Raw genomic sequence first — 14,683 nt, forward strand, 5'->3', positions numbered from 1 at the left:
ACCATCTACACCCAACTGGTTCATTTCCTTCAGGTTGATCCACCAACTCCCATGTCTCATTATTAATGAGTGCATTCATTTCCTCCTTGATTGCATCTTTCCATTCAGGCATAGAGAGAGAGCTTCCTGCATAGTTTTAGGAATAGATATAGCAAAAATGGATGCCAAATAGGATTTATAGGATGGGAAAAGGTGGTCATGATGTGGACGCCGGCAGCAATAGTAGTAATTTAGTGCAACAGTAGCAATAATTTAGTGTTCTCAGTAGTTCTCATCCTATCTTATCTATTCAATATTCTTGCCTTATCTGCTTTCAGTAGTAGGGATTAGTAGGAGTCTTATCTATTCAGTGTTCTTATCTTATCAGTTCAGTAGTATGGATTAGTAGGGAGTCTTATCTTATCTTATCAGTTCAGTAGGATAGATTAAGGAAGTCTTATCTTATCTCATCTTATCAGTTCAGTAGGATAGATTAGTAGGGAGTCTTCCTAATTAGCAAGGAGTCTTCCTAAAAGTAGGACTCTTATCTCTTGTAATCTCCTATTTAAGGAGTTGAGAATATTGAATAAGATCATCGAAAATTTCAGTCAAGAAAGAGAGCAAGGAGAGTTAGGTGATCTCTTGGACAAATCACCATTAGGGCGCCAAGATAGGTTCATCAAGAGTAGGGAGGAACAAGGGAAAATAGGAGGTTTTCCCCGTGGACTGACCCGTGACGAGATCCTATTCTCGGGCCCATAACAATTTGGTATCAGAGCAAGGCATCATGGGTGACTTTGAGCAATTGACGTCTAGGGTTCATGATCTGGAGCACAAACTCGTGGAAAACAGCAAGGGGGTGCGCGAGATCAAGGACGACGTTCGTGAATTAAGGCGCTTGATGGAGTTGTACTTTTCCAGCAAGGAAAGGAATCCGGAAGGGGCTGCAACCACAACCGGCCGCCGACCAAACATGGAAGACTCGTCCGACGAGCAGAATGGTGGTTGCCCTAGCACAAGTCAGCGACACCCAGAATGTTCCAATTAAGCAGGAATCCGGTGTCGTCGAGGATTCCATCGACGAGAGTTCAAAGAAGAATAAGAGCAACTACTCCAAGGTTGTCATCGCTAGTGAAGGATCTTGTATGCCTCATGTTGCAGCTGCAAATGTTGCAAAAGAGTGTTTGTTAGCTGCAGTCAAATCAGATCCTAGGGCTACACATATCTGGGTGAATCTTGCTAATGCATACTATTTGGCCAGTGATCATAGAAGTGCTGGAAAGTGCCTGGAGAAGGCAGCAAATTTGGAGCCTAATTGCATGTCAACTCGATATGCTATTGCGCTTCATCGTATCAAAGATGCAGAAAGATCTCAAGATCCCACTGAACAACTTTCATGGGCTGCGAATGAAATGGCTTCAATACTCAGAGAAGGGGACTCTGCAACAATTGAGCTTCGGATAGCATGGGCAGGACTTGCCATGGTTCACAAGGCCTAGCATGAAATTGCAGCAACGTTTGAAACTGGACATAATGGTTTGACGGAAGTGGAAGAGCGAGCTCTGTACACACTAAAACAGGCAATAAAAGAGGATCCAGATGATGCAGTTCAGTGGCACCATCTTGGCGTTCACAATCTTTGTACTCTACAGTTCAAGACATCTCAGAAGTACCCTATGGCTACAGTTGCCCGCGGCAAAGAATGCAGCTACGCATGGTCAAATCTTGGTATCTCACTGCAGCTGTCTGAGGATGAACCCTCTTCATTGGAACCCGATCCAAGAGGGCAAAATCATTCCACCTATCCGGGATTCCTTCGACTATGTTTCAAGACACCGATCCTGAATTCGAGTTTCTCAAGCTCGTAGTCCAGGAGGGGAGTAATGATGTGGACGTCGGCAGCAACAACAATAATTTAGTGCAGTAGCAACAATAATTTAGTGTTCTCAGCAGTTCTCATCCTATCTTATCTATTCAGTATTCTTGCCTTATCTGCTTTCAATAGTAGGGATTAGTAGGAGTCTTATCTATTCAGTGTTCTTATCTTATCAGTTCAGTAGTATGGATTAGTAGGGAGTCTTATCTTATCTTATCAGTTCAGTAGGATAGATTAAGGGAGTCTTATCTTTTCTTCTCTTATTAGTTCAGTAGGATATATGAAACTCCCGGATAAAAAGGATCATCCTCAAAAAAGGTAACATTCATAGACACAAACCGAGAACTAGAAATTGGGTCATAATAGAAAATTCCCTTTTGAATTTGTGCATAACCAAGGAAAATGCATTTGGAGGCTTTTGGATCAAATTTAGAACGATAGGCCCCAAAATCTAAACAAAACATGTGCACCCAAAGACTTTAAGAGGGATAGTAAACAATTTTTTCTCAGGATACAATAAAGTGAAAGGAGCTTTCATACCCAAGATACAAGAGGGAGCTCAGTTAATGAGATACACAACCGTATGAATTGCATCCCCCCAAAAACGTATAGGAACATTTGAATTAAGCATAATGCTTCTTGCAACCTGAAGGATGTGTTTGTTCATTCTCTCAACTAAGCCATTTTGTTGAGGGGTATGAGGACAGGTGTGCTCTGATGAATTTTCGAGGAAGTACGAGTTCAATGATTTAGTGAAGTACTCATTGACATTATTAGATCTGAAAGTTTTGATCCTCACCCCAAATTGAGTGAGAACCAATTAGTGGAAGTCATCGGTCAAAGTAGGGACCTCATCACGGGAACGCATGAGATAAACCCATGAGAAACGAGCATAATCATCAACAAATAACAAGAAATACTTATATTTCCCCATAGCAGTGATATGATATGGTCTCCAAACATCATTATGCACAATTTCAAAAGGAACAATGCTTCTTTTATTACTAAAAGTATAGACTGATCTACAATGTTTTGCCAACTCACAACTTTCACACTTTAGATTGGACACTTGGATTGATTCAAACAAAGTAGTAAAAGGACTCCTTAAAGACCCAAAGCACAAATGACCTAACCTATTATGCCAAAGCATAATTTGACTCACAGATTGAGAGACAAAAGACTTTCCAACTCCCTCATTTCTTCTAGGTGGATGCTCAAGCAAGTAGGTCTCATTCGCCTCATGGCCAGTCCTAGTCACCTTTTTGTCAAAGGTCATTGAACAATTTTGACTTTTAGTAATGCTACTAACAGAAAGAAGGTTAGTACTAAATTTGGGCACATGTAAATCTGATGATAAGGAAAGTGCATCAAAAACTCTAATGTCCCCCCTGCCAGAAATGGGAACAAGAGAGCCATCAGCAATAGAGAGCTTATCTCTACCAAAGGACAAATGATAAGAAGAAAGCAATGAGGCTAAATTGGTCATATGGTCATAGGCACTCGAATCTACAATCCAAACAAGATCAGTGTTACCTGGAGTCGAGGCATGATAGGAAGTAGCTCTAGTATCTAAGTGAGCAAAAGTTGAAGTGGAGGTAGGAGGGCTTGAGGTAGACTAAGATGGTCCAAAAATGCTAGTCTCATTCTCCAACTATGCTAGGACTGCCCTAATAGCAGACAAGGCATCCAAGGAGGTAGATCTAGCTCTAGTAAAGGGTGAAACATCTGTAGTAGTGGCAACATTTGCATTTCTCTTCTTATTCTTAATTCTTGAAGGTGCCAACTAAGGATGAAGCTTCCAACAGGTCTCTTTAGTGTGTCTAGGATTCTTGCAATAGTCACATATAATCTCCTTTTTTTCTTCCTTCCTTACCTCTCTCTCTTTGTCACATAATGCTTGGGCTTCATAGCTGTTAAAGCTGTTTCAATCTGAGAGTTTTGTAGCATAACTTTCCTCCTTCTCTTCTCACTGTGCACTAAAGAATATGCTTGAGACAAGGAAACACTCTCCATAGTAAGAAGTTGTCTCACTATATCATATTTAGAATTTAGCCCTGCAAGAAATTCAAAAACCTTGTTCCTTTCCACCAATTTGTTATATGTTGTTGCATCCTTCTGACTTTCCCATTCAATTGTCTCCAACTGATCAATTTTACGCCATAGAGACTTCAAGGTTGATAAGTAAATTGACACAGGTTTCTCCCCCTATTTCAGATTTGTCACTTCAACCTTCAGCTCATAGGTCCTTGCTACATCCAAGGTTTGAAATGTCGATGTCAGTGGAAATGTGGGTCATCCAAATATGTTGGAAATTCCGGAAATACCGCACGAAAATATTGTAAAAATTATAGATATGGTGGAAACATTGTAGAATGTGCAAAATATAGAATGTTATTTTATGAAATGATAAAAGAAGCATAAGCACACCTTTTTAAATTATTATCTTATTCTAAATCATTAAACAAAGCTCAGAAATTATGGTTATAGACAAAAGAATATGTTCTAAGTTGCCCTCTAAACCTTAAGATTTGGAGCTTCATGATAAAATGAGTTGAAGCAAAATTTGAACTCATAGAAAATGTAAATGGTTGTAATAGATTACCCAAATAATCTATTACACAAACAAAAACTAATATTTAACTTTATATTTGAAATAAGTATTGAGTTAGCTCAAAGTGGTAGTCATATAAGTTAGGTGTACAATAACTTGCTACTTCACATACTTACAATATTGTTACCAAATTATGTTATAATACTATCTCTTGTACTCCACATAGTATTGGTAAAATTTCATGTTGCTACCTATGGAAGTGGAAATGGAAGTATGTCATGGAAACTATCTCTTGTACTCCACATAGTGTTGGTAGTGTTCATTAGGGAAATGTTGATTCCAGTAAAATTTCATGTTGCTACCCATGGAAATGGAAATATGCCATGGAAATATTAGGGAAATTAGGGACATTTTAAACCATGGCGACATCAAGGGGCTGAGAGTAAGTTTTTTTCATATTGTCCCAGATGTCTTTAGCAGTCTTTGCCCACATATAGTTTCTACTGATATGAGGCTGCATTGAGTTGCAAAGCCAAGTCATGATTAAGTAATTTTCTTGAACCCACTTCACATAGGAAGGGTCTTCCTTGGCTGGCATCTTAGTGTCACCAATTACATACCCTAACTTTCCTCTTCCTCTAATGGCCATCATTGCAGATTGAGCCCACTCAAGATAGCTTTCTCCATCAAACTTAATGGTCGTAATCTGGAAGGATCTGCTGTCTGTCACACTACCAGCCCCTACATGTCCTTCCCTAATTGATTGAAACTCATTTCCCATATTCTCCATCCTGGACTGAGCAAAAGTATCACACTTCCCAGAACTTTTCTGATGAGAGAAGTGATTTCCTCTTTAAAAATAGCAGTCAAGCTGAAACCAATCGGCTGCAGCACAAAACTGGTTGTTCCAGCAAGGAAAAACCCTAGAAAACAGAGGAGAACACAAGAGAAGATCCAACCGCAACTTCCAGATACTTCAGAAAGCTCTACACTTGTAGTCGATCTCTAAACAAGTCAAAAAACTACCCAGAAAATACTGAGCGCCACTTTCAGCCTGAGGTTTAACCCCTAAACCTCAAGATCTCTCTGATTCTTCATGGTCACTGGGAAAAACAGAAAAAACAGGGAGGTGTAATAACAATGCACTGAACTCAACTGACCTCCATGAATCAGGCAAAAAAAGGTTGAAACTCCAGCCCTAATAGAGTCCCATGCAGCCGGCTGGGCTAAGCATACATGAGAACTAAACTAAACCTAAACCTGCTCTGGTACCAACTTGAAACACAGATGCAGCAGTCCTAGGTTAGTTCGAGATCTGTTCAAGAGAAGAAAAGAAGAAAGAAGAGAAGAAGAAGATGAGAGGGAGAGGAAAAGAAGGAATGAGAGAAAGATAAAGCAGAATGAATTGGTTCTGCCGCCCCCTTCATTGGCTTTTATATTGCTTGAGAAAAAGAAGATAAAATGACAAAAATACCCTTGTTGACTGTGAGAGAAAGAAAAAATAAGTACAGCAGTCTGAAACGAAACAAGGATGGGGAGCATATTTCTGCACCTAACAAACATATAGAACCAACTAGGTATCCCTGTCTACATCTCTACAAACATCATATCTGTTCTATTGAAAGTTAGGTGATTGAGACACAAGTTAAAGCCTTTTATATGAGAAACAAATATAAATCTACATAATTCTAAGTTAGTTACAGAAAATGACAATTAATATACTTGCTACTAAAACAGCATCATGTTTAAAAAAATATAAATACAGAGTAATCCAAAGCAAACTATATTTTATCAGTATTCTCCTTTATCCATGCTCCACTTTCAATGTACTAAGAATTTTCTGAAGATGGTACTTTCTTGTTTTATCATGCTTGTATTGTCTTGTCTTCTTTAAAACTCCAGATTTTGAAGTGGCTGATAAGTCAACCTCTCTATGTTGACAGCTGCTTCCTTGGATTAATCATGTCAACCATTTTTTACATTGCTTCTATATGCGGAATTCTGTTGATGTACTTGCTGTATGCCCCAAGGGCTTCATGTACTCTCAATATATTTTTCATCACATGGACTGCGATATTGCTTACAGTAATGATGGTTATATCACTTCATTCAAAGGTACGCTATTTAGCAAATGTCCTATGTAGTTCTCATAAGAAAAATTTGGCCAGACATTTGATATTACAGGTTATAAATTTCACATTACAAGAAAATTTCTACTATTCCTTGATCAACACAAAATATAATGCATATGCAATAGGGAGGCACTTTCTTTAACTTTTTGATGTTCGAAGTGAAAACCTTGTTTCTTAAGGTTCCACAATTAGCAACTCTTACAAATGTCTTGAAATAAGGCTTGTTTTCAGCACACTCTATTGGGATGTAAAACTTCCTAGTTGAGGAAGACACATTTTATGTAAAGAGCATGACTTTGGTTTTGGTTAGCCTGGGATTCTCTTTTCACTGTTATTATTCCTTTTCATATTAAAATATAGTATATTGACATTACCCTGTGTATCTGCAGGGATAAGGCTGTGTACATCTGTCCCTCCCCAGACCCCACATTGGCCGGGGCATCATGCACTGGGCTGCCCTCATGACAGTTAACAAAAACATCAAAAATTAGAAATGAACACTTCACTGAGAACCTAGATGTAGTCCCTATAGATAACAAGATGGGAAAAGGTCAATCATGTGCAACAAAGACTGTTACAGTATTACTGCACTAGTGAGTAGTCACTGTGCAAATTGTAGGCTCCAAGGGATAGAAGGAAGAATGAAAGACATGAATTGAGGTAGTGAGAAATCATTTGAGGAGAAAACATTTAATGTAAAATATGACCCTATGACAAAGTATAATTGCAAAGTTGGATTCATGTTGGACAACCTGCTCTAATAGCAATTGATGTAGGACTTGAATGACCAAAAGGATGACTCTAGAAAGGTTATGATGGATTTAATAGTGATTTTAGAATCAAATACAGGGAGTGGTTAGGCTAGAAAAGGTCTCAGTGCTTAATTGCAAGAATTACAGATTTTCCCAAAATTGTGAAAAGTTTCAAATTGGGAAAATAGGTTTTTAATGAAGCTTTATATGTAGATTTTTCCTAGACAGAATCTAGGGTTCTAGGTAGAAATTTGGGATAATATCTGCAGGGATGAAATTATGTAAGCATATGAGAGCATCAAAATATGGGGGGGGATCAGAGATGGTTTGGCACAAAATGAAAAAGATGAAAATGGACTGAATGGAAAAATATCAGGTTTTGTTGACATTTAAAGGAAAACTTACCTAGATCAGCTTCAATCCTTTGAGAAAGTTGAATGGATACCCCTGGCCCTACTGTCTAAAAATACAAAAATGCATGCTATATTTGGCTCTTTGGCTCCTGCATCAAGGATTTACACAGATGATCTCAAACAGTTAAGATTTTCCTTAGTTGGGTTGCATAGAGAAAATCATGAGGATGTTGCACAAAACCCAGAAATATAGATTCGAATGGCACCCAAAAAGGAAGTGAAAACAGAGATAAAGAGAAGTAAAACATAGACAACACAGATTTACGTGGATTGGCTTATAGCCTATGCCCACAGGAGAAGGAGGAGAAGAAATTCACTATAAAATCAACAATTGTGAAGAACACAAAGTTTGGAACAACCTCTACTTGAAAACCTTAAACCCAAAAAACGCCAAAACCTCTCAACTTATATCTAAGCCAAAAAGATATATACAAGAACCTCCAAACTACATAACTCCTCATAATCGGGTCGGATCCATAAGCTGAATATAGATTGGACTCAAACTTCTGCAGGGGCTCTGCCCCTGCACAAGCCTACACTTCCACTAGAAACCACTATGAATTTTGCCTTTAGGTTTTTCTCAACTTAATTCAGATCGGGTCATGAAGGGGATCACAATAAACTGAATAAAGAATTCAAGGCACAAAGCATAACAATGGATGATCACATGGTTGCATCATAAATTCATTGAAGTATTAGAAACTTTCTTTCACATGAAGAGAAAACCATGGATACAAAAGCGTTAGTTCATTAGTTGGTGTAGGACAAACTATCTAATACCAAAGTTGATGCAGCACAAATTTGGTAATATGCACATAATTAAGGGAATTGGATTACAATGATAGACAAGGGAATTTGGCATCCTACATCTTTTTCTTTTAACCCAAAAATTTACTGGAGGGGTGGACACTATAAAGTTTTTCTAATACAAAAATTATCAAAGGCAGAACCTGGGAAAAGGGGGGGGGGGACATAAAAACTTACCCCTCTAGAAAATCCATACACAAACCTTCAACCCTGTCACAGGCCAAGTCATCTATGAAGTCCACCACCTGATTAGTATCTCTATGATTATGTATGAGAAATAAGGAAAAAGCTTCCAACTGTCACCGAATATATTCCACCCAATACCAAATACTCCAATGTGCTTTAGCTGACCCCTGTAAAATATCAATCATGACTTTAGAGTCCAAGCACACTGCAACTGTAAGAAAACCGAACACTTTAGCCTATGATAGGCCATCCAAAATAGCCCTGTACATTTGGCCACAATATTAGTAGTAACTCTATAGCTATGAGGAAATGCCAAAAGAACATTGTTATGACTGTCCTGTATGATGCCTTCCCCACCACTAATTCCAGGATTGCCCCTCCTACCCCATCAATATTAATCACGACTTCCACTGAGGATGGAGGTAAACAGAAAACAAGATTATATCTATGAGAAGGAATAAATTGAGTTTGCACACCAGAGAACTCACATGAGCCTGATGAATAGAAGAAAGATCCCTCTTAAATACAATGAATTGAGAGATTTCCTTAATCCAAAATGAGATCTTGCTAATAATTTCTTCCGAGCGTTTACTTTTTCCCTCCATATATCTCCTGTTACACTCCTTCCATATTTCCCAAAGAATAAATCCAGGAAGATTACCAACAATCCACCCCCACTGGGACTTCCTATTATTCTACATCAATTATGTGGAATTTATTCTTGTGAAAATGAAGAATTAAAATGGTGTAAGCATATATTTCCCAAAATTCAACCTAGAACTCAACTGCTATTAGTGAAACTTCAGTGAATCTGTAGATGTGGAATTAATTCTCTTTCTGAACCATAGAGGCTTCATAGGTTCCAACACCATAACTCTTATTTGCAATTTGCAAATGATTAATAATGATAATTCTGACCAGTGTCCATAGGAAGAATGTCACTTTGACACCTCTTGGATCTATTAATTTGTTGAAGAAAGAATCAACAGAAAATCCACATACAAGCCCCCAGTCTCCCTATAATATTTTAAAGAGTATCGTTGGTTATATAAATTTGTTCATGTAAACTGAAATACCTTTTTATTTGTTAAGTTTGCTTTGCACCATTACCTTCTATTCCTATAAGTTGCAACCTTTTAGCATATAATATGCACATTCTTGCTTATTCTACACTCCTACAATCCAATATTACTTGTTGTAGTTTTGATGTATTTCTGTAAGTATATCATTCAATTTAACCCCAAGGTCAAAACAAAAACAAAAATATAACTTAGAAATAAGGGTCACTCTTTCTATCAAGTTTCTTTTATGTAATTTCCACTGTACTAGGCATCTGAAATGTGCTTATATTGGGCTACTTAACACAGGTGAATAGAGGGCTTTTATCTTCAGGGATTATGGCTTCATACATTGTCTTCCTTTGTTGGTCTTCTATTAGAAGGTAGAGTTCCATGCTTTTTTATTGAGTTGCTTCAAGAATGAATTAAATGACTTTTTTTTTTTAAATAAATATGAATATTTTTTATTGAACAAGTAGTCTCCTTCATTCTTGATTATGTGAATGAGTAACTGCAATTCAGTTTTGACCCTTAGAATTTTTTTTATCATGTAAAGCACAAGAGATTTAAATATTGTATTATAACATCCATGAACATGACATACAAATCTAAAATGAATGCTCAAATGTGTGACTGATTTCTGATAAAAAATGTGTTATCCATTTTTCAAACAGTGCATTCATCTGAATACCTAGATATACTACTAGGTGACTTAGTTAGGCCTGGAGTTCAAAGAGAACCTTTGTGCTTGCTGATGTCTTGCAGGGGTAAACATGTATAAAATTTTTAAATTGATCAGCCTCTTTGTGGATGTTTTTGTTTTCTTTTTTTTTTTTTCCTTTTATGATTATTCCATTCATATCTAGAGTAGAAAAGTCTTGTGCTAAATGCTTTCTTCCAGTAAACTGCTTTTATCAAGTTACTCATGAAAAAAAAAAAGGTTTCAACACCCAGGATTTCAACTAGGTTGACATGGCACAGTTAAAAGTTTTTGCTGAGACTGACCAGGATATGTTATGAAATCCACACTGAACTTAACAATTTAATGGGGAAAGCAACTAGGGAGTTTGAAAACTTAGGCTGTCTAATAGAAATGAAATTCACTAATTTTAGGGATTCTCCATGTTAAGATGTGCTGAATAGGGGTAGTTTAGTCTTCTTCTGTTTATTAAGTAACTTGCTTATGTGGCAGTGTTATTAGAGTTACTCTGCCCCACACTTAAGTAAGGTCATTTCTGTCTTTGTAACTATGATTAGAACCTAATATAGATTAAGGGGGTCGACTGAATGGGTAATCCATCAGATTTTCGACAAACCCTTCTTCTTCTTCTCTTCTTCTTCTTCTTCTTCTTCTTCTTCTTCTTCTCCTCTTCCTGTTCGGACTACTGTAGCAACAGTCGAAACATGGTATCAGAGCAATGCTCCTGACCTAAGTCAGTTGGTAAAGCACCTCAGCACTGTTCGTGACTCTTCACCTTCGTTTCTGATCAGTCGATGGAGAGAACTGGTTTGCCCTCGGTCAGAAACAGTACAGCTTGTCTCTCTGCTGCGCATAACCTTCTTCAACAAGGAAAGCGACTTCAGTAGTGAATGGTTGATTGATATTCTCAAAGGAAGGTCGGTTCTTTCTTCTTCTAGTGTTACTTATATTTTTGGGTAGAAACCCTACAAGAAGCTGTTGTACTGAGTAGAACCTAGAGAACTAGGTTCATTGTTGCCCTAGGAAGGGCTGTGTGTGCAGTAGCAGAATGTGTAGGGCTGCTGTAAGTTGTTGTGTAATAGCCGAATGTGTAGGGCTGCTGTAAGTTGTTGTGTAATGCCTTCTTGATACGGTATAAGGTAGAATGTAGTGACCTTGCCGAACTCCTTGTGGTTGTGTAATGCCCTCTTAAGTGTGTTAAATAAGTCTGAACTGGGTGCAGCAGATTTGGCTGTGTTGTGGTGCTTGAGTGGTTGTAAGAGGGCCTCTACTTGTGATTAGTGAATGGTAAACTGATGCTTATGTGGGACATAAGTGTGTGAAGTCAGCAGTAGTGTGAATAAGAACAAGTGTGTGAAGTCAGCAGTGGTGTTTAGAGGCTGCAATAGGGGCTGAAATATCAAACTGTGAACAACATCAATCAGCTTGTAGTTGAGAAGTAAAGTTATAGACAACTGTGAAAAGGTACAATGGCAGCAATAGGAGATGGCTACAATGATCAGAAACCTAGTGTAGTAATTTCTTCCGACTACCTAGGAGTACAAATGACCTCAATTAAGCTAAATGGGGAGAACTATGTTCCATGGGCTAAATCCGTGGAAGTTTTTCTCAAGGCAAAGAAGAAAGCAAAGCATGTTAGAGATGAGAAGCCACCGGTTGACTCTCCAGGGTTTGATGATTGGGAACAAGAAGATGCTCAAATCATGACTTGGCTGTGGAATAGTATGGAACCCAAAATCAGTGCCAACTTCATGTTCCTTGATACGGCTAAGGATATATGGGAGCATGCTAAGAAGCTATATTCTGGGCAAGATAACACAACAAGAGTATATCAACTGTATCAGGAGTACTTTGATTTGCAACAAGGAACCAAAACACTAGAAGAGTGCTATGCCTGCATGAAGAATATAAGGAATGAAATCAATGTCTATCATCCCCTTACTCCAGATATTCAAGTTCAACAACAGCAAAGGGAGCAGCTAGATGTTACAAGATTTTTAGTGGGGCTGAATTCGGAATATGAACCAGTTAGAGCTCAAATATTGGGGGGCTCTACTCTTCCTACACTTGAGGAAGTATTCTCAAGACTTCGTAGAATCTCTTTGGGCCAGACAGAGAACCCCACACAGTATGATAGATCAACACTTGTGACAGATAGAGGTGGTGGACATAGTACAAGAGGGGGAGGTCATTCCAGAGGGGGCCGTGGCAATTCCATGATTGGTAGGGGTGGCCGTGACTCAGGGGGAGGCCGTGGCAGAGGAAAAAATAACTCTACAAGGAAGTGTACTCATTGTGGTAGGGATGGACACACAGTGAATTTCTGTTATGATCTATATGGCCCTCCCTCTAAATGGGCTAATCATGCTGTAGCAGGCGAGGTTGCTATTAGTGACAGTAAACTGGCAGACCTAACTCCTTCCACATCTACATCTACTTCTGGGAGGGAGATGGTGAGTGTTCCGCGTGATGAGTATGAATGGTTCCTTCGAACTACTTCACAGCATACCACTGCCACATATGCCCAATCAGGTATCGCTTGCATGTCATCTAAAACTCCATGGATTACTGACTCTGGAGCCTCAGATCATATGACCGGGACTCCAGGTGTGTTCTCTTCTCTTGATGAAACCTCCACACCACAAACTGTTACACTTGCCAATGGGTCCTCATCTCCCATCTGTGGTGTTGGTAATGTTGACTTGGCTTCTGTCCCTTTATCATCTGTTTTATACGTACCTAAGTTTCCATTCAATCTTATGTTTGTTAGTAAAATAACCAAAGCTCTTAACTGTTCTGTTACCTTCTTTCCTTCCACTTGTGTTTTTCAGGATCTCAAGACGGGGAAGAAGATTGGTGGGGGGGCATGAAGCTGGTGGATTGTATTACCTTGACGGCGGTGGATCTTCAATTGCACTTCAGACTTCCCTTACTCCTCTACAATGGCATTGCCGACTGGGACATCCATCTCTCAAGGTCCTCAAGATGTTGGTTCTATCATTGAGTCAGTTGTCAGTTTTACAATGTGAGTCATGTCAGTTTGGTAAACACCGTCGTGTGTCCTTCAGTCCAAGAGTTGAGAGTTGTATGTTGAGTCATTTTTCTTTGGTTCACTCAGATGTTTGGGGTCCGATCAAAATAGAGTCTTATAATGGGTACAAGTATTTTGTCTCCTTTATTGATGATTGTTCAAGAATGACATGGATTTACTTAATGAAAGAAAGAAGTGAATTATTTTCCATTTTTCAAAAATTCCATGCTGAAATACACACAATTTGGTGTTCCAATCAAAGTTCTCCGTTCAGATAATGGTCGTGAATACTTTCTTACTGCATTTCAACAGTATTTAGAACAGCATGGCATTATTCATCAGACCTCGTGTGCTTTCACCCCTCAACAAAATGGGGTGGCTGAACGGAAGAATCGTCATCTTCTTGAAATTGCTCGGTCTATGCTTCACCAAATGCATGTTCCTAAATGGTTTTGGAGTGATGCTGTACTCACTGCATGTTTTCTCATTAATCGGATGCCCTCTTTTATTCTTCATGGTCGGTCCCCCTTCTCCATCTTGTTTCCCACTTTATCTCCGTTTCCATTAACTCCTCGTGTCTTTGGTTGTGTGTGCTTTGTTCATAATCTGAGTCCTGGAATAGACAAGCTAGATGCACGCTCAATTAAATGTGTCTTCCTTGGCTACTCTCGGACTCAAAAAGGGTACAAGTGTTATAATCATATTGCCCGAAAGTGCTATGTCTGCCCTAATGTCACATTTTTTGAGTCTATCCCCTTCTTCTCCAGTCATGAAGCACCCTTGTCCTCACCCTTACCTCCTCTTCCTCTTCCTGTCAGTGATTCAGTTCTAGAGGCTGTTGTTGGAGTAGACTCATCTCCTCATCCAGTGCAGGTCACCACTGAACGACCACCGATCCGACAAGTGTATACACGTCGAACGATACCGGCCCCTCCTTCTGCTTCTACCTCATCTGTGGATCCTCTCATGGCTCCTATTGCTGAACCTTCAGATCTTGACCTACCCATTGCCTTACGGAAAGGTAAACGTAGTTCCACACTCCATTCCATTTCCAATTTTGATTCATTATCTCGTCTTTCTGCATCACATCGCCAGTTTGTTTCACTTTTGTCTTCTATTTCCCTACCTAACAATGTTCAAGAAGCTCTTAGTTCACCTGGATGGCGGCGGGCAATGGAGGAGGAACTTTCAGCTCTTC

The 14,683-nt window shown here is 38.9% G+C and overlaps 1 protein-coding gene across 8 annotated transcripts in view; it reads left to right on the top strand.

The window, feature by feature from the left end:
• LOC148865173 (Serinc-domain containing serine and sphingolipid biosynthesis protein) overlaps positions 1-14,683 on the top strand; it is a 62,687-nt gene that overhangs the window by 25,669 nt on the left and 22,335 nt on the right. For all 8 annotated transcript variants that reach the window (XM_088981538.1, XM_088981542.1, XM_088981537.1 and 5 more), the window contains exons 7-8: positions 6,350-6,521; positions 10,064-10,137. In XM_088981538.1, the coding sequence (XP_088837664.1) occupies positions 6,350-6,521; positions 10,064-10,137 (246 nt within the window). The remainder of the gene's footprint in view (positions 1-6,349; positions 6,522-10,063; positions 10,138-14,683) is intronic.

The sequence above is a fragment of the Nelumbo lutea genome, chromosome 3, assembly GCF_056320005.1.
Source record: "Nelumbo lutea isolate HS-2025 chromosome 3, American lotus-T2T, whole genome shotgun sequence".
Lineage (NCBI taxonomy): Eukaryota > Viridiplantae > Streptophyta > Magnoliopsida > Proteales > Nelumbonaceae > Nelumbo > Nelumbo lutea.